Source organism: Pelecanus crispus, chromosome 15, assembly GCF_030463565.1.
Source record: "Pelecanus crispus isolate bPelCri1 chromosome 15, bPelCri1.pri, whole genome shotgun sequence".
NCBI classification, from domain to species: Eukaryota; Metazoa; Chordata; class Aves; order Pelecaniformes; family Pelecanidae; genus Pelecanus; species Pelecanus crispus.
This window is the reverse complement of record NC_134657.1, coordinates 10,010,750-10,035,116: the sequence shown is the minus strand read 5'-3', so window position 1 is coordinate 10,035,116 and position 24,367 is coordinate 10,010,750. Positions and strand designations below refer to the sequence as shown.

Sequence of the window (24,367 nt, the reverse complement as noted above, 5' to 3'; positions counted from 1 at the left end):
GACGCCTCAGGGCGCCGAGCGCCGCAGGGAACGGGGCCGGCGCCACCTATCCCGCTCCCTCAGACGCGGCGGGGCAGCCCGGAGCCGGGCGGGGCGGGGCGGGGCGGGGCGGGGCGGCCCGGCCGAGCACTCACCGCGGCATCCCGCTCCCGCCGCCGCCCGCCTCGCCTCACGGCTCTCTGGGGCGGGGCCTGGCCGCGCATGCGCAGAGGCCGGGGCCGTGCGGAGAGCAGTAGGCAGGGCGCATGCGCGGGCACTCGGCCCGCCGGGCCGCTGGGGGGCGCGGCAGCGAGAGGCGCCGCGCCTCCCGCCCGCTCTCGCGGCGTCGCGGCGGGGTGAGAGGTCGGGAAGATGGCGGCGGCCTTGGGGGAGGAGGTGCCGGACAACGAGGACTACTACTCGCTGCTCAACGTGCGGCGGGAGGTGGGCCCGCGGCGGCGGCGGTGGTGGCGGCGGCGGGGCCGGGCGGCGGGGCCGGGCAGCGGGGCGGCGGGGCGGGGCGGGGCGGGGCGGCGGGGCCGGGCGGGCCGTGACCCCGGTGCCCGCCTGGGCAGGCCGGGCCGCGGGCGCGGCGGGGCCCGGCGGGCGGGAGCGGGGCCGCCGGAGGCAGCCGGCGCCCGGGAGCGGGGCTTCAGAGACCCGGAACGGGTGGCGGGGCCGCGATCCCTGCGGGGATCCCTGCGGGGTGGGCCACGAGTGCGAAGGGTGAGGCGGTCGCTTTCTGCAGGGAATTCTCCTCATTTCCTTCTCCGGGCGCCTGGGAGCTTGCTCTTAGACTTACCTCTACGTCTGCATGTGACATACTTACCTCTTCGGTGGGGTGTTCGTTCTTGCTTTAATCGCTGCTGTGTGAGCATTCCAAATTGGAAACGCCTGCATTATTTTTCCCAAACACCTCTCTCATCGAAAAAAGGAGGGTCAGTCGCTCTCCATTTAATTTTTAAGAACAGAGCAGTATTAATTGATGCGCTTTTGTTGCACTAGAACAGTTTGGAACTTAATGGGAGGTAACTGCTTTTTTAGTAGTAATAATCAGGCAAATCACCAAAGATCTGAATGTATAAACTGTGCTGTAGTTTGTTTCATCAAATGCAATAACCGTATACACAGTATATATACATATATGCTATGTATATGTGTGCATATAGATATAAGCAGACTTCACTACTCAAGCACGTCGGCCTAGATGTTAATAATTTGAGCTGAAGAAGGCTTTTACTGAACTACTGCTACTGCCTATAATAGGAGTTCAAGACTTAGGAGCAATTGGGTCTGAGAGCTTTGAAAAAATTGTCTTTGGAGTTAACGTCAGTTCTTGTGGCCTCGGCGGCAGTCTCATGCATTTCATTTGTGGAAATCTTCTGCATTTCTGGAGGAAAAAACACGTGAAAGTAACTCTGTGTGCACAGCACTCTAATGCTGTGCAGTAAAGCGTGCTCTTCTTTGAAAAATTTCTGCACAGCTCAAGCCTGAGTCTTGTTGAAAGCCGGTGGGCTGTACTTTTAGATCATTCAACAGCTTTTGTTATTCGCCTTTCCAAATGTCAGCAGTGCACAGATGTAGAAGTTCAAAGAAAGAGGTAGGAGCCACACAGGTAGGTTGCGACTGTTTGGGAGGTTAACATTGAGGCTTAATAGTTAACTCAGCTCTTCGCTAGAGACCAGAAAATTCAGGTTTGGTACAGCAGGGAGCTGGAAACCAAGTTAAAAAGGTCTTTGAGGGAGCGATTCCAACTGCAAGTAGTAGTTGCTTTGTTAATTACCCCTAATTAGTTTAATTGCTAATTAAACTCAAATTAAATGCTACTATCCTGTGTAGCAGCAGAGTGCAGTGAACTCGCGCTTCTGTGTGCTGAGCCAGCTTCGTGTGATGTGGCAGCTGAGCTTAAAATAATAGTTAACCACTGAACTTTGCAGCCCCGATGAGGAGAGTAAGCCTACCGTGCTGCAATTTTCTAGTGCGGATGTATGTAAATCTTTAATCTGGTATGGATTTCAATCCAGCAAAAACATGGTGGCATGTTTGAGATGTTAAATGAAGCCATTTACACCCCCAACAGGGAGATGGGGCGCCTTTTAATTTTGCCTGGAATTTTGGTAATAAAAACGTAACTTACATACGATTATTACTGACTTACGTATTTCATTGCAATTTGAAATGATGTCAGTATTTCTTCAGCGGTTTCTAAGAGGCTATTGCTCATGAAATATTGAACCGATGACCCGAGCTATTCAATGATGATGAAAGGCCCAATCTAACATTTTATCGAACGTGGCATTTATGAAAAATGAAACTGCTCATTTCTATTATATAATCAATAGCACATTAAACCATTTATCATTAATTTGATTAAAGAATGCCATTTTAGACCTATATATTCCCCTGCCTTCTCAGTCAAGTTTAAATTCATTGTCCGAGAAAGCACAAGGAAGTAAAAAGAAAAGAGCTAATCTGCAGCTACCTTTACTGTCTTGGGGCCAGCAAATTTGGCAGATCCCCTTTTGCTATATCATTTAGAAACATTAACATGAAATAGTACAAATGGACAGAGAAAATGTTTGTTCTAAGCTGTCCTCAGAATTGAATGGATTTCTAGCTTTGGTACACAAACGAATGCATTTCTGTGATGAAAACCCAGAGTTCCCTTACCACAAGTTGGGAAAAAGATGTTACTTTAAGAAATGAACTTTTAGGGCCTTTGTTTCCACGATGAAAGCTTGGAAACTGTGAAAGCTTCAGTCGCTGAAGAGCATTAAGAGTAAATGGAATTTGTGTCTTTAAATTCTGCTGTCAAAAGTAATTTTCTGGATGCCCTTTTCTCGCTTGCTGGCATTGTATTCCTGCCCATTGTAACCCCTGGCTATAATAAAAGGGATGACATTTGCTCAAAGGAGGCCAGCAAGTACCCCTCAAGCTGCTTTCGTTATTTTACTCCTTGGGTTTCTCCTGGTGCAGACAAGTGGCGTCCTGCGCCCTGGGAATTGCTTCTTGCCCAGACAGCTTTGTAACTGGCCAGTTGGTAGCTCTGTGAAGCTGCGCGCGCTGCCTCTGCCTTTTGGGGAAGTTCTGGTGGATTTTGGCAACTGCACTTCTAAATAGGTGTTAGCCAGCCTCTGAGGAATAGACGGCTGCGGCGGTAGGAGGACTGTTGCGGGAATGAGATGAGAAAGAGGAAGTTATCAGGACTCTCTAGAGTCAGAAAATAATATTGCTGTGAGGTTGTCTCCCGAGAGATGGTAATGGGAGGAGCGGGGGTTTTATTCCATGGATTCTGAAAGAGCCATCTGAAATCTGTTTCTGCCACGTGTCTTTGGAATGAGGCCAGGTGCTATCCGAAATTCCAGAGTGGTTGTGGTAAAGAACAGGGCTTTTTTTTTTTTCTTCTTTTTTTTTTTTTTTTTTTTTTTGTTCTTCTGGTTATCCATCTACTGCAGGTGAGTGTGTTTTTGAGGGCAGATGATGCGCCTTCCTTTCTTACAGCACGACAGAGAGCCCTCGCTGTATAGGAAGGGAGGTGCGAGGGAGCACACGACGGGTTAAATGTAAACCTGTAGGTTGACATTTCTTACCTTTACTGCTGTGGAAGGTCAGTGCTTTTTGATAGCTATAGTATCTACTTGAAATACAAGTAGAATTTGGTGTACATCTCTGGATTTAAGTGTTTTTGTCCTGAGGTGACTGTATGTTTCTTTGCTCTTCTGCATTGAATTGAGGAGACATTAGTTGCCTAATAAAAGTAGTGTATGAACACAGATTGCTTTGATGGCTTTTTTTTTTTTTTACTTAACTTTTTATACCTAGGTATACACTGATGAGCTGTTGCTGTCGCTAGTTGTTCTATAAATAGCGTGGAAAATACTGCTGTGCGTAATTGAACATTTCATTAACTTATGTGATGAAACAAAAGTCCATTCTTCATTTTGTGTAAGTAAAAGTGGTGTAATGTAATAGCTGATGGACTTCTCTTTTAGGGCTGATCTTGAGAATGGTCTTTTTTTAAATAGCATTGGTTGTACTTTAATTCATTTTTACTGCTTTTCACAGGCCTCTCAGGAAGAGCTAAAAGCTGCCTACCGCCGACTGTGTATGCTGTACCATCCAGACAAGCACCGAGACCCAGAGCTCAAAACACAAGCTGAGAGGCTGTTTAACCTTGTTCACCAAGCTTATGAAGGTCAGTGGAAGTCGTCTGAAGTTTGCAGAAACTGTGTGCAGGGGTTTTCTAGAAGGAGGGCTGTGTCTTCATGCTTTTTTAGGAAGACAGATATCATTACAAAGTAATAATAACATTTGCTGATACTTAGTGATGCTTTGTTTCCTGCTTCTGTCCTGTAAATCAGAGGAGCAGTGCAGTCTAAATTCTGCAATGAGCGAGATGCGGAGTCTCTGTCTTGTTTCCTGCATGTTGTGAACAATCTTTTCGCTGCTTTCCTTACTCCTGAAAAGACTCTCCCCTAAGAGACCGAAGACGGAAAAGCTTCAAACAGAAAGACAATTTCATGTTTTACTTTTGAACTGATGCATCCTGAATTTTTGTCCCCTGTCCCTGGTTGTGGTCTCCATTGTTTTTCAGCAAGTTGTTCCATATTCTAGGACAGAGATAAGGACAATGGATTCATAGCAGTTAGGTTTTTTCTCATCCAAGGATGCCGAAGCCCTTTAAAAAGTACTCTGAATTAAGATGACGTATACTTACATCCTGGTGTCGCCATAGGTAATACATAGTGTAACTGAGGCACAAGGAAGCGATTCATTAGAATTAGCTTGCAGCATTTTGCACGTGTGATAAGAGGCACCGGGAATGCAAACGGATTAGAAGCTGGTAGGACTCTTCTGCATTAAAAAACTGGTGCAGCAAACTAGATGCTCAGTCCTGTAGCCTAAAGCAAAACTAAAGCAAAGCGATGAATAAATATTCCTCTATTAAACTGCAAAGATGAGATAATTTTTTTTTTCCATGCTCACGTTTTCTGAATGATAAGCATTTGTTTCTGCCAGTTGGACTTGGACATGGGTGGAGTCTTTTACTTTGTCCCTAGCTGGGCGTTAGGACATATGGAAGCTTTTGCTGGGGGGAACAGCGAAGGTCTTACATTGATGACATGAATAAAAACTCAGGATGCTTCAATAATTTCATTTTAATGTGGTGAGTAGGTCTTACATTAGAGTCAGCTTTCCCTTTGAATTCCGTGGCTTTGCTTGGCTCTGTGTTGCGCTGTATATGTAAATTGTTGCTCGTTTAGTACCAAATGTGAGTGTAATATTTTACAAGCAAAAATTCTGACATCTTGAAAATAAGCCACCCCACCTCCTGCCTATTTTCTCCCCCTCCTCTTCCATCTCTTAATATCACACAACAAAAATTTATTCTCTCAGTATTTATAAAAAATAGTATCTGCCTGTGACATTTAGCAAGTTCAGTAATCTTCAGGTAGTTCAGATCAAAGCTCAATTACTCGTATAAGCCTTTTTTTGCCTTAATATACACACCCGGCTCCCTGAAGACTCATCAGTTCCTGCACAGTCAAAAGAAATACATGATAATGATAAAGCTGGTCTTGGAACCCTGTGGGAAAAATACTGATGATTTTTAATTTTTTTTTTTTAAGGAAGGGAGTGGTATGAGAAATGATGCATTTAAATATGCCTTACATTTTAGAGATTCTTCTTAATTCTATATGCAGTCTTTTTCCAAAGTAACTGTTCTGCAGTCTCCTGGTGTATTTTATTTTCTCTATTGCATTGGGTGACTTTTTGGGAGTTTCACATTCTACAAGCGTTTTTGCAATTATCCTGTGGTTGACGTTTGGCAAGGCATGAACTGCCTCATGGAAATTGCTTTGTTGGTGCTCAGCATGTCCTATATGTTTGGACTGGGTGGGAGAGGATCAGTGGGCAGTGATGGTAAGGAAGATCAAAGACAGGGAGCGAAGCACCAGAGAGCTTTGAAAGGTAGACAGAGGTAGATGTCATTCCTTCTCAGAAAGTTTCCAGGGACTGCTATCACCAAATTGCTAATAATCCCGTTGATTGTTAGAGGTCTTATGTCACCCTTCACTCAAAGAAAGCAATATAAAAAAAAACCCTCTGCATATTCAGTTAGTCTGCATGTCTCTTTTGTGTTCTTTTCACTTTTTGATTTTAGAAGTAAGAAAAAAAAAAAAGGAATTTGTTGGGGGGAAAAGTCAGCATGTCCTGTTAATATAGCATGTGAAAAGGTTAAAGGGAGTGAATGTAAAAATTGGATGCAACTGTAGAACAACATGTTTCCAGGATCTGTGCTTGAATTCCAGATAACACTAGTGCGTTGGTCTGAAATTCGAGGAGAAGACCAAAAACTGAGTTCTCTCCTCTGTTTTGATTTTAACTTGCAGTGCTTAGTGATCCACAGACCAGAGCCATCTATGACATATATGGGAGGAGAGGACTGGAAATGGAAGGATGGGAGGTGAGAGAAATTTAGCACCTTATGACCAGTGGAATTGGCTAAACCCGCCTTTATCTGACATTCTTGTTTTATCGAGCTGCACTGACACCTTGATGGTAATAAATACCTGTTTGTTTGAAGGCATCCTTGTTTAGTTATTTCTGTCTCTCTCTCTCTGCTGAAACACCGTGATGGATTTTCAAAGAAAAGTCAGGTTTTTCACTTGACAAGAGAACAATAAACCTGACATTCAGAGTTCCCTAATAGGATATTAGCGTGACAGGCAACATCTTTGTCTGAGATAAATGCGTCGTTATTGTCCATCTAGTCTCGTCTTTTCCATCTGAAACTTTTTTCCAGCATCAGCTAGCCTCTGAGTTTGAAATTACTTTTTCTTTCTGTGCTTTTTGGTTTTTTGTTTGGGTTTTTTTGGTGGTGGTGGTGGTTTGGGTTTTTTGGGCTTTGAAAGAGAACTTGGCCATTCCTGGCTTTCCTGTTGTTAAGTCCCCTTGCTAGCCTCTGCCAGTCTTAGGTGATTGCACTACGCTGCTTGCTGCAGAATCATATTGTGTTGGGTCAGGTCAGTACTAAGGTCAAGTTTGGAGTTAGTAGCGAGAAATGTGGAGCAGTGGCAGCGTGTAACAGACATTTTTGAGCTGCTTGTGGCAGTCTTGATCTTATTTTAAAAGCCAAATCCAATACTCTTTCTATCCATACCTAGAGCCATACCTGTTTAAAACCCTCAGTCCCTGAGCCATGTAAGGTAAACAGATGTGAATCGACGTAGCCTAAAATCACAAACTTCTCGCTTAATCAGTTTACCTCAGGCCAGAAACTTTCAGTCATTTTTGGTTTTGTGACTACACCTAGTAGAGAAGTTATGTACAGCTGTTGGTAACGACTGTGCTGCACAATCTTGTACTTGTGGTTTGAAAGCTATTTGCCCTGGTTTTGTCAAGGGAATAGAAATAACAAGACCATTTTCCCTTCTCTCAAAGCATGGGGTTCTCTCTCATGCCTGCCATTTGATCTGGCCCAGGTGTTTGCTTCCAAACTCTGAGTATCAAAATTTGTGCAGAGTGGTTTACAGAAGCAGCAGGGGCAACACGTTAGAGCGTACCAGGTCAGTGGACCTCAATGCAATACCCTGAACATCCTCTTTCTGGTAATCTTTTGGTTTTAATTTCTTTTTGAGCAGGTTGTGGAAAGGAAGAGAACTCCAGCTGAAATCAGGGAAGAATTTGAGCGTTTGCAGAGAGAGAGGGAAGAGAGAAGACTGCAGCAGCGAACTAATCCAAAGGTAAGCAAAGACTTCATCCTAGTCTCAAGGATGAATCCATAAATTATTATGAATATGCAGGGTGTGGTGAACCTAGATGAGGGGCTATAGTAAATAGCCCCTTATGTATGATACTTAGCGCATTACTTTTCCTTTTTTGAATATGCAGTTTCTCTGGACAATGTAGGGAAAACAGCTAATTCTTTGAATAGTAATCCTCTATTGAAAGTTCTTTTTCTTTTTGTCATCGAAACATGTAGGAGCAAAATATCTCTTTCAGCAATTTCAAGAAAACAGACCTAACACTGAAATGTTTATGATTTCTTTCCAAATATTCCAGGTAAAATGAAACTCCCTGCAGTTACCTGACAGGTTTTTCCCTTTGACACTGCTGTAGTGTCACAAGAATGCAGGGAGATACTCAAACGCAGCTTTGAAACCAGTGAAAAATGCGAGGCAGCTACCAAACCAGCAGGGTAGCAGAACTCTTCCGGCTGCAGCACAGGGAGCAAAATCACCCTGAACGGGATTGGGGTCTTGCCAGTTTCACAGCTAGTGCCTGTTTTAGGAAAGCTTGATCGCACTCTCAGGATGAGAATCGTCGAGTATTCCGTTCCCATCTCTCGGTCTGTTTGAGCAGCCATAAACTGGCACCAAACGACCCACCTCACAGCTGAATCTTGGCTGTTCAGAGATGATCAAGAATACCGTGTTGAGGGTGATGTTCTCGTGGTAGCATTGGGGTGGCAGGGAGAGGTGGAAATGACGATCGACCTCTGCTTCCTGTCACCTGCTGCAACTGGAATACTCCAAGTTTAGAATGCTAATGGCCTTGCTGGCTCTTGGCTTGATAAATACAATAGGCAAACCCGGGTTTTGTCAGGATTGTCACCGACTGAGGTTGCAGAGCTTGTTGAATCACAAAAATCTTGGTTCTCCTGCAGTGCATAACATTATCCAAGAGTTGCATCTGCACTCACCAAATGTATTCATACTTTAGTTTACCCATATCTGTGTTTTTCTTGGGGTTTTTGCTTAAACTATCAGAAACCCTTTTGTACCTATTTTTTGAAATGAGTTGGAAATCCATTTCTTCTATGCAGTATAGAAGTGGTCCACAGTGGGAGAGCCTTAATTTTCCTCTGTCTACCTCAAGGTAACCATGCAGATATTTATGTAGACAAACTTTCTCCGTCTTGAAAAAATAAACTGTAATGAGACATCAATTTTTGTTTTATTTATAAATGCTTCTATTCTTGGTGGAAAACAAGTATCCCCAGAGCTCTGACCGGAGGCTTGCAGTCGACACAGATTCTGCATCCTGAAGCACAGGTGGCTGTACCCTTTCAGTGGCTTTGAAGGAGGAGGTCTCCTGTGTCGTTGTGTTCATGCACGGACTTCTAAAGTGTTGCAGCGTAACTTGCATAACCTGAGAAACAAACCACCAGTTGATTAACTACTATTACTGTTGGTTTTGAAGGTTGCTGGTGTTTTCATGGTCAGCAGTTTAAAATCACAGTGTTTTCTGAGTGGACAGAAGTGCAAGCACAGTAATCAGAAAAATGGACCATATCAGAAAAATATCCCTCTGAGAAGACCTGTAACGTTTTGAGATATTTACTGCGGCACAGGCGTTGGATCTGTGCTGGTCCTAGCAAAGCAAATCGACTAATACAGATCACCAGGCTGTTGTGGATAGCGCACAGATACCAAGAACTTGTTTGTATTGGAAGGGTAAATAAGTGCAGGGTGTTACATGGATATCTGCTGACAACGTTATTCCATGCAGGAAGGGATTTCTGGATGCCACAAAACGGGCAAGTCAAACTGTCTCTGCTGGAGGTGAGAGTGACTGGGGTCAGAAGGGTATTCTCGGAGAGGGGCACGGTTATCTCCACCTGGTGCTTCTCTGTGGCTTTAGGAATTTGACATTTTATCCGGGCGCCTCGCCGTGGCTGTGAGCAGTAAAAAGCAGAGCTGCATTGTGAGCCTCAGCCTCTGTGTCCTGTGATAAAATTAGCCATCTGGGCGTTTACAGCAATTGCTGATTGGCAGCCTATAGAAATGTCTCTCCAGGCAGTGTTCCTGTGGAATTAGGTAGCGCAGCTGTGATCATTTCATACAAGAACGCAAGTTATTTTAAAATTTCCAACATTTTGTCAGTTCTATAAAACAGTTCCAGCAAAATAAACCATTTTAACCAGAAATGTTGAGCAATAACCAGATGTAGGCAATTTGGCAGGTTTCTAATTAGTCTATTATTTGCTTTTAGAGCTTTGTTTTTCCTTTCAAAGACGTGCAGAAGGGTTGAAAAGTTCATTACTCGATTTGAGAAGAACCACTTCCTGTTAGGAGAAATTAAATCCCGTTATTTTCCTGCTGCGGAAGGTCAGCATCTAAGAAATGCAGGTCCCTCAAGGCTTAGTCTTGCACAGCTTCCATATGTCACCTTCCAGAAGGTAAACCCCTCAGAAAAAAGGCGAGGAGGGAGTATATTTTTCTCTGGCACACCTCTTAATTCCATCAGTAAAGTCTGTGTCATATTCACAGGATGGCAGATAAAGGTGATTTTAAAAGATGATACCAGATAACGGCTCTGATGGTTCTGGAGTGCCGCTCCCCAGCTTCCAGCCCTGCTGAGCTGATGCACTTTGCAGCACATTGTGTGTGTGCACCACCGACTTCTGAGCAGAGCTTTACAGCTTTTCCCTGCTGCTCGCTTTTCGGGGAGGGCTTTTTCGTTTCCAATGGCCTGAGCAGGTGGCTGATGGGGAGTTGCGAGCAGCAGCCGTCCCCTCTCTATTATCCGGTGGCATAGGGGGTGCTGTCGTTCGCTGGGAATATTTTTAACTTTACCATCTGCTGCTTTTCCTGTGCTTGCGCCTGAGCCAGTTTCCTTGCCAGGATCTATAGACCTCTGAGGGTGACTTCACCTGCTTGGCGGGAGGTGAAACGTCTGCCCGGAGTCCACCGCTCGCTTCAGCACGAGGCAGCTGAGTAGAAGATCTGCTGAGGAGCCAGGGAGGGAGCAGAGACGCTCCTTTCCTTTGAATGGGTCTTGTGGATTTTCATGGATAGGTTCAGGTGCTTTCCTTTTTTGATTGGGAGGGGTATTTGTTCTAAAATTCATAGGTGTGAAAAAGGAAATCATAAGATTTTGAGTATGATTGAAAGAAAGGAGCTGCAATGAATTTCAGGAATGTGTGTGGACCTTGGTGCATCTTTACAAAGAGTACAAGCATCGTGGTACAAATAAACATAATATAGTAAGATGCTTTTCAGTGGGGTTTTTTTCAGTGCAAATTCTTGAGAAAGCTTTACTGCCACTTATATTCCAGTCTCAGCTGAAAATAGGCAACTTTCTGTCTTTTTGCCCTTCAAATTCAGCATGCTTACTGCTCAGCATGATATCCCTTATTTAAAAATGTTTAACTTAGAATTTAAAGTTGCAGTCTGGCAAAGGTTCTGCACTGAATGTGGCGGTCCACATGGAAAACCTTTCTTTCCATCCTGCCTCTGTTACGAAAGATTTTGGGTTTTACACTTCCTTGAATTGAAGCGCATCAGGGAAAAATGAAAATGGTTCTCTATTGTGTTAAAGTAAATGCTCACCTGTATTTAGACACGTTTGATCGGCTGCTCTGGAGTGCCTTTGCTGGAATTCCGTTGAGTGGAGTTGGCACTTTCTGTTTCTCTTTGGCTGTTCTACTCCGTGTCTTTCCAGAGGGCTGGAGCAGCAGCGCAGGGCTGTGCCGCTTCCTAGGTGGCTGGCGGTTTTGCCTTGCTTCACTCTTGTTTTGGCCTCATTTCAAGGAACAGCACAACATAGGAGAGGGCTGAAACTGAAGAAGCTGCAGCATCTGGAGAGCAGATCCCTTGAAGGTGACTTTGCAGATGGTTCCTGAAAAGTAGTCTTCCGCATAAAGGGCAGGAGCTCCACAAACAGAACAATGAGCGTAATTGCTTTGAAATTTGCCAGCCTGCCAAGAGGAATTCGTAAACAGTTGGGGTACAGCCCCTGTTCCAGGGTTCTCCTGGAAATAATCGCACCTTCCTGTGTTAAAATATTTATCCAGTTTTTACTGCGTAAGAAACGAGAAAAGAAACATTGAGAAGAGGTCAGGAATCTCCACAGCAAATAAATAATTGGGAGGCAAACCAGAGAGAAGTTTTGAGTCCTGTCAAACTCTGCAATTCTTCCTATATTTATGGTTCAGCATTTGATTAGAGTGGAGTGAGCAAGGAAAAACGCTCACTCAGATGGAAATAAGAATTTATTCCATCCATGCTTGGACTCTGTGTGAGTGGGTTTTGTACCTACCCAGCTATTGAGTTTCTTTATACAAATTGCTCAGAGTTCATTCTGTGCTTGTGCACAGAGGTTTGGGTTTTTTTTATTGCAACTGGTACATTTTATATGAGCTGGAATGCTGTTTAATAGGTCCACAGGGAAGGTTTCCAAAGCCTCTTGAAGTTATATGACCCAGACAAGGATGTAATCGTGCTCTTTTCAAATAAACCCACTCTTGCGGTTAGTCTGAGCGAGCACAGCAGCAGGTAGTCAGACTATTTAGCTGTGGCCTAGTTTTTTGTAGGAATCGGTTTTTCTATGGTCTGAGAAAGGAAATATTTACCACTTGCTAAAAGTCTTATCTTTGTCCCGCTTTTCTTCTGATTACAAGCTATAAACTGGGAAAAAGAAAACAAAATTTTTTACTAATGAGGTCAATTGCAAGTGAACAATGCAGCTCAAAATGAAGTCATTCCAGATAACTCATAAGAAGAAAGCATGTAGGGGATTTCTGGCCAAGTTCCATTGAAGGAACTCAATTTCTAAAATATATTATTTCAACTTTAAAATACTGACAGAGCAGAGTCAGTTGTGGGGGAAGAAGCAGCTTGCTGTGTGAAAGTGTTCTACCTACTTCTGTAATGCATCACAATAGAAAAATTACCTACTAGCATTACAAGTTGCATTCCTGCTGAAAAACTGTCTTTTATTCAGTTTATTTTATGATTTATATTGCTGTTTTTGAATATGGTAATCATTCATTTTTGTTTGTCTTGAATGTGTAAAAAATGCATTTTAGAGTGGAAAAGGTAATTGCGGAACAAGAAAAAACTGTAAAAAAATTTCATCATATACAAGGAAGGTCTAGCCGTTTGGCCTATGTATGTTGGATGTTTGTTAATGCTAAGTACTTGTTTCACTTGTCATTCCTTAGGGAACAATTAGTGTTGGAATAGATGCCACTGACCTCTTTGATCGTTACGACGAAGAATACGAAGATGTGCCCGGGAGCAGCTTTCCCCAGATTGAGATAAACAAAATGCACATATCCCAGTCCATTGAGGTGAGGAGGGCAGACACGGCCGCTGGTGCGGAGCAGGGCCTGAGCTAGCCAGGCACTACAGTGCAAAGCAACAGAAAATGAAACGCCGCTCAGGGGGTTCTCATCTTGATTCGTGGAAGGACACGATTACAGCATCGGGGAGGAGGGAGCTGTGTTCCGGCAGGACTGCGTGTTGACCGTACGGCGTGCGTTTGTGTGACTGGTTTGTAGGCTGCGGTGGTCCTGCCTTCCTGCTAGCAGGGAGGCTCAGTTGTGACTGAAAACAGGTGTCCAGTTCTCACTGGACGTGGAGCGTTTAGTGTATGAAAACGAATGGTGCCCAGTTTTGAGGATGTGGGTGAGGAAGAGAAGGGGAGCGTTTCCTCTCTTCCAGAGAGTTGGAGAAATTCAGTCTGCTAGTGAGATTAGAAGGGTTTGCAGCTCGGGTCAGGACTCTAAGGTGGTACATTAAAGGTGTCACAAATGTCTGGTACTGTAAGAATTATCTCACTTTTTGCCATACTTGATCTTTGACTACAAAATTTAGAGCAAGCGTGGCCATGTCTGGTTCAAACACCTGGGCTTGGGGATGACAGGGAGTCAGCCGGAGTGTTAGCTGTCTCTCTGCGCTTACAGTCTCTGCAGCCATGATTATGTCCTTGCAGAACATGCATTAAATGTGTGAATGGGGGTCAGAGTAATTGGTAACAATATATTCCTTTTTTCAGGCACCACTGACTGCCACGGACACAGCAATACTGTCTGGTAACCTTTCCACCCAGAACGGGAACGGAGGCGGATCGATTAATCTTGCTCTGAGGCGAGTGACTTCTGCCAAGGGATGGGGAGAGGTAAGCGCTAGCTGTTACATGTTTTTGTAACGTGCTTTTGTATCCAGTGTGTTTCAGGCGGCTTGGATTAGTTACCTAGTGGTGTTTTTCTTTAGGGAACTCTAGCTCTGTTTCATCTCTCCTTTTCTACGTTCTGTAGAATGTAGAAAAAGGAATTCTCAAAGGAATTTGAGAAAAAGGGAAGGCCAAACCTTGTTTTTTCTTAATTGTTTCCCCTTTCCCTTTGGCTGTGCATTTTGGACTTCACTTACGCTGACAGAATTATTACCTGTTGTCTCAGGGCCTTTCTAATTTCACTGTCTGAAGCCTCCCGGGTGCCTTCCAGAGGCTGTGAGCACGCACCTTAGGGCAGCGTGATAGTTTGCCTTCGCTTTAAAAGCTGCTCTGCTCACAAGGGAAGAAGTTACGGGGGAAAATAGTTTGACTCCCAGGCAGATACGATCTAAGTAGCTGGAAGGTCCTGTGTTACCACCTGAAAGCTGTGCCTTGCTAGACCAGTGGCTTTGAGATGCTTGCGGCATCGCTGCTATGGCTGGCAGGCGGCTGCTTTCTGCACCTTCCTTTTTGCACACTAGCTTCTGCTAACCTGTTTCTTCAGCTTGTGAGAAATGGGGGTTTTCCTCTCACTTGAGAATTCATAGACTGGAGACATTCAATTTGCATCGGGATTTTGTAATATTGGTAATACCAGAGCTTGTGGATATTGTCACAAGTCAGTTGACTAAAAACGTTTTACAAAACCTATGTAATAAACTTACTTGGGAGATGCAGATGTAGTAGAAACTGCTTTTGCAGATTTTGTCATGAAAAGTGTCAGGTCTCAGAACTGCTGCCGTTAATGAGACTGAACAGCGCCAAGGAAATATCGAATAGCAGCCCTGGAAGTCACCCAGAGTAGTGGATGAAGCAGCAGGCACGTTTTGCAGGCGCTGAGACGGTGCAGTAGCAGAAGTGCTGACAATATTACTGTGGGGCTGTCCTGAGAAGGACTCTGATCTTCAGAGGGCAGCAGCCAAGCCTTGTTGTTTGCCATTGTGGGGCTGTGATGGAGGTGTTTTCTCCACTTCACTGGAGCAACCAGAGCAGGTGCTAGTAGTAGTAACTGCAGCACTACGAAACTGGCTTTGGTTTACTCACGAGGACCCTACTCGGTGAGGCACAAAGCTAGCAGAAAAGAGAGGATGCTGAAATATGTGGTAAATGTTACTCAGATGTGTAAAATGTCAGTGATGTAAATGATGCTTGTGAAGTACTTTTGTCACTGTTGTAAAAGATGTTTTCTTCTAACAATTTGGCATTGTGCATTTAAACAGTTGGAGTTTGGAGCAGGAGACCTTCAGGGACCTCTCTTCGGTCTGAAGATATTCCGTAATCTTACACCAAGATGGTAAATATTAGAAAAATGGTCTAATGGTTAATACTCCACACTAAGGAACTAAACGGCTTGAATTCTTTTCCATGTTAATTCTGGATTTGTGTTGCATCCTGCAAAATAAGGTATTTCTTCTTTAGACTTCAGGTTGTGCTTTAGGACTGATCAAAATGCTTGTATTCTTTTTGTGTGTTGGTATCCTTCATTTTCAGACTTCCAGTTTAAGGAAGGTCTGTGTTCCACATCCTTAGATTTGTACCTGATCTTGTCATGAATTCATGATACTTGAGGTGTGATCTCACAATCGGAGCAACAGAAGTTTGCTCTGGGAGCAGAACAAAAAATTGGGGAGCTCTTCTGGGGCTTCCATTTGTGAGACGGAGTTTCTGACAGCAAAAAAGGAGATAATATGTCATATTTTAGGGAAATAATGCCAAATTTGCATAGCGTGGTGTCTGTTTACAAATGAATAGAGGTCTCAAGTTGCAAAGGAGAGTACAAGGAAAGGGTGGTGACTGAAGACATACGTTGGAGCATTGTCGGTGCCAGTGTAGACTTCCTTCTTTTTGGATTTTCTAATTTAGTAAATATGCCATTCCTCAGAGCTTATGCAGGTATCTTATTTCCTGTAGAGTCCTTTAACGCTGTTTTTTTGGAGCTGATGCTTGAGGATTATTAAATAGCAGGGCTGCTATCTTCTAGCAGCCAAGTGTGCTGCCTCTGCAGAAGACTGGGACTTTATCTGCCTAGGGCAAGAAAGGCAAAGGCTGAAAGGTAGCCTGCTGTGTTGGCTGCAGTGTTGTGGCCCAGACCAATAAACTAGGGCATGACCCTGCTCTTCTGGGCAGTGCTGTGGTCAGTACAGTCTGAATTAGTTTGGGGTTTTTCCTGAAACCCTCAGGCATCACACTCTTTGCAGGGTAGTCTCTGCATATTCAGCAAGGCTCCTGGGAAAGAAGGAATTTGAGGCCATCTGGGAGCCTGCGTTTTATCACTGATAAGGCTTTCCTTATTTCTCCTAGTTTCATTACTACAAACTGTGCCCTGCAGTTTTCATCCCGTGGGATCCGCCCGGGCCTCACCACGGTCCTAGCCCGCAACCTCGACAAGAACACGATGGGGTACCTACAGTGGCGGTGGGGCATCCAGTCAGCCATGAACACTAGTATTGTCCGCGATACAAAAACCAGCCATTTCACTGTGGCGTTACAGGTGAGAGCCCCGTTGCTGTACGCAGGGAACAGTGATACTGCCCCGTGGGAGAGAGGTGCCTCAGCTTTTCCATCCCAGCGTTGCTTTGGCTTGGGATAGATAGAGGATAACAGAGCAGTTGGTGCTGTGTCGTACGAACATGTAATGTAGGTAACCAGCTGCATTTGGCAGAGCACAACGCCTTGCACCCAATATTGTCATATCTAACGTGGATCAGCCCAGATTAGGGTCAGGATGTGCAACACAGACTGCAGAGATTGCAGGCTGTGATGAGCAAGTGGCAAGCACCGCTATGTTTTCTGTGCCACTTAAAGGATAAGAAAGGAAATTTGGGGGAACATTCAGCAGTGGCTGAGGGTATGTTTTCATACATTTGCACCTCTTGTATTTCAGCTGGGAATCCCCCATTCTTTCATGATGGTCAGTTATCAGCATAAGTTTCAGGATGAGGATCAAACACGAGTGAAAGGTTCTCTCAAGTAAGTGTGCAAGAGGAAATTCATACTGTTCACGGCCTGAAGAATCTATCCTCTCCTGCTGTTGTAGGCCTCCAGGTTCCACGCAAGTCAAATGCTTCTGTGGTCTTTGGGAATCTGCTTTTCATTAATTAAATTTGGTAAATGCTGAAGTGAATGTTTTGGAGGCTTAGCTCTGTGTGCCTCTTCATATAAGTGGAACATAAAATACTTGTGTGTGATATCTCTACATCATCACCAATAAGAAAGCCAGAAGTTCTTGTAGTCTGTTTACTGCTTTACAAGCTGAAGAGGCTAATCTCACCTGGTAGATATACCGTGAATCTTCCAGTAGCCAACATCCGCTGCACACAGATGTATTTCCATGTTTTACTTGTTGGGGAATTACAGGATTCAGTAAAGAGAAATTAAAGAGTCTTCCCTGTCTTACCAGTTTTTGATTCTGTCGTTCTAGGGCGGGTTTCTTTGGGACCATAGTGGAGTATGGAGCAGAGAGGAAGATTTCCAGGCACAGCGTTTTAGGAGCCACCGTCAGTGTTGGTGTTCCTCAAGGAGTGTCTCTGAAAATCAAGTCAGTTCAAGATTACAACTCTAGATTGCAGAGGCTGACTGTAACCTGCATTATTCTATTTCCAATATTCAGGTGGGAAGGTCCCGATCTTAGGGTAATACAGGTATACTGATAGATCGCTATGAAAGGTTGCAGCTGCCCTCACCTCTAATACAAGTGGTGCCCATCGGAAGCAATGTGGGCTTCTGCCGGTGTTACTCTGAGCCCGAGCCACCTCTTTCAGGCCTAGTATGTGTGCGCATCAAAATATTCTGAACATACAGCTTAAAGTAAGGTTTGGAGCGTTATGGTAAGTGGATGGAAGGTTGCGAAAACATTATTAGTTGAAATGGATTTAATTGCATTCCATTTTTATAACACTGTACACAGGTATACACTTGAATTAGTGAATTATCATTAACTAATACAGGTGGTGATACTATTAATAAGACACAGTTTAGGAAGAGGGGCAGAACCCTTGAAGGGTTCATGTACCGTGGTGCACTTGTAATTGGTGCCAGCAGAGGGTGTGCCAGGATGCGGAAACTGCTGTAAAGCCGTGAAGGCCTCCCTCCCCAGAAAACTAACGTTTTCTAAAATAAATATTACTATAAGCATCAGAAAAATATTAATGTACTCCTTCCTTGAAGGCACGTGCCAGTGTTGTGAACGTAGACCTTCTCTATAAGCATTTTCTTTTCTCTTGATGACAATATTGGTCCCTTTCCCTGGTGAAATTACTGACCAAATAAATTCTCCTGAGATTAAAAAAACACTTTAGAGTGGCCAGGTACTGTCACAAGAGATGTCTGCTACATAAAAGTCTGGCTCTGGGTGGCGCCAGCTGTTTGTCTTACCGTTGTCTTGTTTTGGTTTATCAGATTTTCACCTTTTTGAGCTCATCATTCATCTCTCCTTTGGTTCAGCACTTGTTCACCAGCATACGCTGCTGCTAAGTGTACTTAATCAAGCACGTTAAACTCCATGTTTCCTCTTACCTGTTGCTCTGTTCTTTTTTTGTTCTAGGCTGAATAGGGCTAGCCAGACCTACTTCTTCCCTGTCCACCTAACAGATCAGCTGCTTCCCAGTGCTGTATTCTATGCCACCGTGGGACCTCTAGTTATCTACTTCGCCATGCATAGGCTAATCATCAAACCCTACCTCAGGGCACAAAAGGAGAGGTGAGCTCGCAAGACTGTGTTTTAAGTTCAGAGCTGGGGAGTCCCACTCAAGTGCTTCTGGGAGCCTGGTGCAAAGGCTGGGATATCTGGCTGAGGCACTGCAGTTCACTGCATCATCAATGCTACTGAATTCTGGAAGCCTACAAAAATATCTTGAAAGGTGGGGAAGAACCTTAAACCCGAGCTCATTTGTGTGAGGTTGTGGGTCAGTTGTAATTGGGGTGGCTAAGTAGACATCTGCCACTTTGTGGCTGAATCCCATCCACTGCGTAGACCTGATGTGATGTTGACTTCCTTATGCCAGAGAGCTGGAGAAGCAAAGGGAGAGTACAGCCAGCGACATCCTTCAGAAGAAGCAGGAGGCTGAAGCTGCGGTAAGTCTTTCCTGTAACTAATTCCCCTTAGTTAAAGGAAGCTGTTTTCACTCTGGGCTTTTCTCTTTTGGACATGGTGTCTGACACTGCTTGATTTTTGCTCTACCCCTTGTGTCGTGACAGGTCCGGTTAATGCAAGAGTCTGTCCGGAGGATAATTGAAGCAGAGGAAGCTAGAATGGGTAAAGATTACAACACCATTTACTTGTTCCATAAATTTGGAGAGAGGAGGGAACAATACAAAGGCTGTGGGGTTGAGCGGGAGAAATGCAAGGTATCATTTCTTCGTTTCCACCCCTAATGAAGCACAGTGGAACTGCTGTTGTACACGTAGTGGGGAAGTTCCATTATGATTCGGCTTCTGGTGCCTGGGCTCGGTAGGGATCCACTGAATATTATCCTGGGACATGCTGTGAGGTGGATCAACAGGGTGAAGACAGTAGTCTGGATTCACCTCTTCACAAGAGAGAGGTGTGTGTATAAATACGTGCAAAAGTTATGGTCTGAAGTTCAGGTTTCACTGGTCTCTAGCTTACACAGTTTGCTCCTGGATCGTAATGGAAATCAAAATTCTGATGTTTGCTAGCAATTCGAAGAAAGTGTTCCAAAGTGGACTGACATCCACTTGGACTGTCACATCAGCGTGGCATTGAAGTCACGTCATTCTGTCCTAGTGCTGAAGATTGCTAACAAACACCCAAGTAGAAATGTTCTGTCTTGAGAAGTATGGGTCCAGGCAGGGAAAATGTAAATAGTGCTGACAGCAAGAAAAAATGCCAGGATGGTCTTTTCATCAGGGTCTGCCTAGCTGTCAGTGGGAAGCCTTTCATCACATCTGTGATTTCATGTGAAATGCAGGTTTGATTGTAGTGAACGCCTGGTATGGGAAGTTTGTGAATGACAACAGCAGGAAGAACGAGAAGGTGAAAGTAATAGATGTGACTGTGCCCCTGCAGTGCTTGGTAAAGGACTCTAAACTCATCCTTACAGAGGCATCCAAGGTACGTAGCTGTTCTGTCAAAGCCCAGACTCAAGAGCTCAAACGTGTGACTCAGAGTTTCGATTGAACCGTATGCTGTCCCACCAGGAGACCAGCACACTGGAAGCTAGTGACCCTAGATCAATTTACAGAAGCCATTTACATACCAAGCGTTATGAACCTCCAAGAACATCTGTTTCTCTGGGCATTTCCAGTGCCAAAGAAACAGTGTCTCCCTATTTGCAGCATGGGACAGTGCATGTTATAGACTCTGGGGCTGTACACCAGAAACTTCCCACCCCCCTGATCGCTCTTTCCTGCATTTAGAACTTGCCACTGGGGAGGCGATTCCTTAGCTTCTCACCTCATCTCACTGGCAGCAAAACTCCGTTTTTTCTTAATGACACCTCGTTCTGGCACTAATAAATGTTTTTGGCCTGTTGAAGAGCCGTGAGAATCCATTCGCTGATGCTCAGTCTGTCCTTCTCTGGTTCAAGGCTGGGCTGCCGGGTTTCTATGACCCCTGCGTGGGTGAGGAGAAGAGTTTGAAAGTGCTTTATCAGTTCCGAGGAGTTCTGCACCAAGTGATGTCAGCTGACAATGAGGCCCTTAGGATACCAAAGCAATGTAAGTAGCCAGAAATGCCCCGCTTCTTCCTTCAGGAACCAGTAAAGGATTGCTTCAGCTCTGGGGGGCAAAGCACACAGTATGGGGGTTCTGGGGTTCAGAACTGGAGTTACTGAAATGGACTGACCACAGTATGCCTCTGGAGCATGACCTAAAAGAGCTGAGCAGCACCGCTGCAGCTGTTTATACCATCTAACCTTATATGTCTAACTGGGGTTAGAAGCGGAGGCCTCCTACAGCTGCTGGTGTCCCTGCCGGGCAATTCACAGCGTTGGATCGCCCTTTGAGGACTGAATTGAATGTATGAAGGCAAGGTGGAGGCCTGAGCCAGATTCCTTCCTCATCCCCATTTATGTATCTGCCAAAACATTTTCCTGGCCAGAATAATTTTGTGAAACCGGTATCTGCCAGTGACAAGTTTTACTGGTACCCCTGTAGGTCTGGGGAGTTGGCTAAAGGGCGCAAACCTCGTGTTTACTCCAGACCAGCTCCCTGGCCCAATTTAAGAAGCATATCCAACTTAGAAAGCTTCCATAAGTACATTGGGGGTGTATACGAATTGTGTTCAGTTAGCAGCCAGATGTGTTCCTGTCTCTCCCTGGTACAGTGGTAAGTTCAAGCTAGGATGTGTCTCGTCCGACAGAAGTGGTGTGTATCCATTTATTGTTCTCATCCAACAGCTCACAGAATCGATGCAGATGGCTAATCTGGTGAGAGTATGCACGTCTGTTACGGCACCTGGGTCAACAGAAACTACAAAACCTTCCCCTGGACGCTACAAGTTTGAACAGAGACGTTTTTATTTTTACTATCCGTATAGCAGGTGGTGTCCTACCAGTTATGTTAGGAGACAAAATGAGAGAACCTGCTTCTACAGGTGGCTCCAAGGCAATACTTCTCTGAATTATGGCTCAGTAACCAATAAAGCAAGGTGACTCTGAATGCGCAGTGCTTTCTGCTGAGGTTGTGCGAATGGGCACTAAGCACCACCCGTCATGCAGCCATGTCTTTCCCGCTGCGATTTGGCCCCAGTCCGTTTGCGCGGTCTCGCATGTGTTTTCTTGCACTGAGCAGGGAAAAAGACCCGTTGTTCTCACTTCTCCACCTGCTTCTGGGGTAGGTAACATAACTTTTTCTGCTCCTGAGGGGAAGTTAAGCTCTCTGGCCACCTCCTGGAAGGCCTCTGTGTAAATCCTTTTGTTGGAAAGAGGACAAAGATTGTTTTCCGTCTCAAATCTGTATTTGAAACATACTTGTGAAGAACAGGTGTGTTTGAAATGAAGTTCTTTGCCTTTTGTTGTAACATGGACCTCTTCAGCATGAATCCATCCAGCTGCTTGTTTCAAACACTGCTATTCCAGACAAGGACACAGGTATCTTAATTCTTCTGCTGCCTAGAACCATGTACTATCAAGGTTTTCAAGAAAAGAGGAAAGCAAGTTGGGGAAAAGGACAGCAATTAATTTCATTTGATTCTGATGCTGGAACTATCTCTTCCCATCTAATTTATTTCTAGGAGAAAGAGGAACATAGTTTATACAAGTAAACCAGACCAAAGTGAGGAGAGGTGCCACATGGGTAAAGAGCTGAAAACGTAAAATTCAGCTGCCCTTTCTAAAAAGCATCAGTTATGACATAAAGCCATTGGATTAATCTTGCATAGAAGCCATGCCAGTGATTTACCAGTGACAGTCCTGTTCTAGTGACACAGCAGATGGAAACAGCAGCCTTATAGTATCTACTACACTGTGTACATCAACACTATCGAGGCTTTTTCATAGAGAAGAGGAATAATTGTGGCTGTTTCTCAGTCACAGTTCTGCTCTTGGTGAGTCCTAGAACAACCTTCATTGCTTACATGTTAGAGACAGGAGGGGGAAAAAAGCATATCTTGGCGGTGCATTGTTGCTCTTGACAACTACTACCATAAATCATTTCCTGACACGTACCTGGCCCCTCTTTCTGTGCAACTGTGGTTCTCTTTGCTCAAGTCGTTGTAACAGGAGGATTAGATTTCCAAAAGCAGACTTATTTGAGCCAGTCTGAAAGAGATGCTCCCCCCACCTCTAAAAAATAAGTTCATATGATGAAGGGGTCTTCACTTGTTTTTATTAAAAACAAACCAAAACTCTTCAGCTGTGGCCAGCTCCTGGTGCAGGATTTTATTTCACTTACGACCAGTGTTCTGTTGATCTGAAATGAAATGTACAATGTGCAATAAATTATACTCAGCTGAAAAGTAGCTCACTTTCCCTTTGCATGTGTAGGGCACTCTTGACAATAAACTCCTGAAAAGCAAGGGTTGCAAGTTTGGTAAATGTAACTGCACCCTCTGTCACATCCTGCTTATTGACCTCTGTTGATCCCTTGTATGTGTAACTAGTTGAACTGGGCAGAAATCTCCACCAGAAATTCCTTTTTCATGTCTTGTCACTGCATCAAGTGTATGGTCAAGAGCGAGAGCCAGTCTGTAGTGACAAGGACATGGCAAGATACTCTGGGAAGAGTACCAAGAATTAAGTTTTGCATAAGCAAGTGCAAAATAGTGACAACCCATTTACTGCTAATTACAAAGAAGAATCTTAGCATAGCCCTGTATCTAGCAGAGCAATGACACCAAGGAGTGCTTCTGTGAAAAAGGTTTGCACAATAAACAATTCTCATTTCTGACAACTTCCTGAGATACAGTTTCTGCTGTCATGAAAGTGTTTTCTTGCATAGTCTACATTAAAATGTAGAGAAATAGCAATGTGATTCTAAAAACTGCTTCAGTGCATCAAGATGTCCCGTGGTATTTCTACACTCGAAAAATAATATTTCCGAGGGGCAGAGCGCGTTGTTCCTGCTCCAGCAGTTAAAATCTGTAACAGGGTAGCATCTTTGGGTTCAAACTTTAAAATGCCATAGAAAACATGAGGCGACACATCCGTCTCTGACTGACCCAGCAAATGCTTAAAATACCTTAATGAGGATCCAGGAACACACACTAGTCTTTTCAGCCTTTAAACTGGAAATACTTGAGGTGGAGATACAGGTTCAGGATTTACTTTTTAGAGTCTTCCCTTGTCTTCCTGCGCGTGCTCTCGTCTGACAACCGTGTCCCAGGGCGGCTCAGCCAGCGAAAGGCTACAAGGAGCCCAGGCTCCAGGCACCCGTTCTGCTGTAAAAACCACCGGAACCTCCTCCCGTGCAACTCCGCCGGTATGTTTGTACCTGAAGACGGCTCAGCCGCCCGGCCAGGGCTTGGAATCAAGCAGTTGCTTTCCCCAATCACAGCTGTGTTCCCGTTGGAGAACCAACTCAGTTCTCCTGCCTTCCCCCTGTATGCTGTCTTCCCCCAGCACCTCAGAATTGTCTTTCATCGCAAAGAAGTTTGTGCAAGGGACAGATGAACTTTAACTTTGTACTTTGAACGTTTGAATTCGCGACTCTTGTTAAAGTAAAATCTCTCATGATTAATACTGACGCAGGCCTTGCCCTGTTCCCTGGCTAAACATCGTAAAAGTATATGGCCTGTTTTTTCCTGCCAGATCAGCCCACCGAGGATTCAGACTCTTGCTTTTCCCCTCCTTTCGAGTACTGCGAGCGCCCTTGGCCCATCCAGGAGGCTGCTGCAGCAGGTTCTTCTCTGCAGCAGCTACAGCGTGAGCTCCATTTTTGCTTCCCCACAGTCTGCGGTTGTCAAGCCTCGCTGGATCGTGTCCAC

The 24,367-nt window shown here is 44.6% G+C and overlaps 1 protein-coding gene across 1 annotated transcript; it reads left to right on the top strand.

Moving 5' to 3' along the window:
* Positions 1-350: 350 nt before the first annotated feature.
* DNAJC11 (DnaJ heat shock protein family (Hsp40) member C11) lies at positions 351-22,826 on the top strand. The gene is made up of 16 exons (XM_075721582.1): positions 351-423; positions 4,045-4,174; positions 6,375-6,448; positions 7,626-7,727; positions 12,932-13,060; positions 13,768-13,890; positions 15,204-15,277; positions 16,285-16,474; positions 16,868-16,953; positions 17,405-17,521; positions 18,527-18,682; positions 18,987-19,056; positions 19,180-19,237; positions 19,914-20,056; positions 20,532-20,661; positions 21,342-22,826. The coding sequence occupies exons 1-16, from the start codon at positions 352-354 to the stop codon at positions 21,365-21,367; spliced, it is 1,680 nt and encodes a 559-aa protein (XP_075577697.1). The 5' UTR covers position 351; the 3' UTR covers positions 21,368-22,826.
* Positions 22,827-24,367: the final 1,541 nt, after the last annotated feature.

What these genes read in the sequence shown, in the direction of transcription:
- DNAJC11 (XM_075721582.1), top strand. Translation starts at nt 352, where the DNA reads ATGGCGGCGGCCTTGGGGGAGGAGGTGCCGGACAACGAGGACTACTAC. An exon ending in CGAGTGAAAGGTTCTCTCAA is followed by an intron (nt 16,954 to 17,404) that starts GTAAGTGTGCAA and finishes CTGTCGTTCTAG; the next exon opens with GGCGGGTTTCTTTGGGACCA. An exon ending in CTCAGGGCACAAAAGGAGAG is followed by an intron (nt 18,683 to 18,986) that starts GTGAGCTCGCAA and finishes TCCTTATGCCAG; the next exon opens with AGAGCTGGAGAAGCAAAGGG.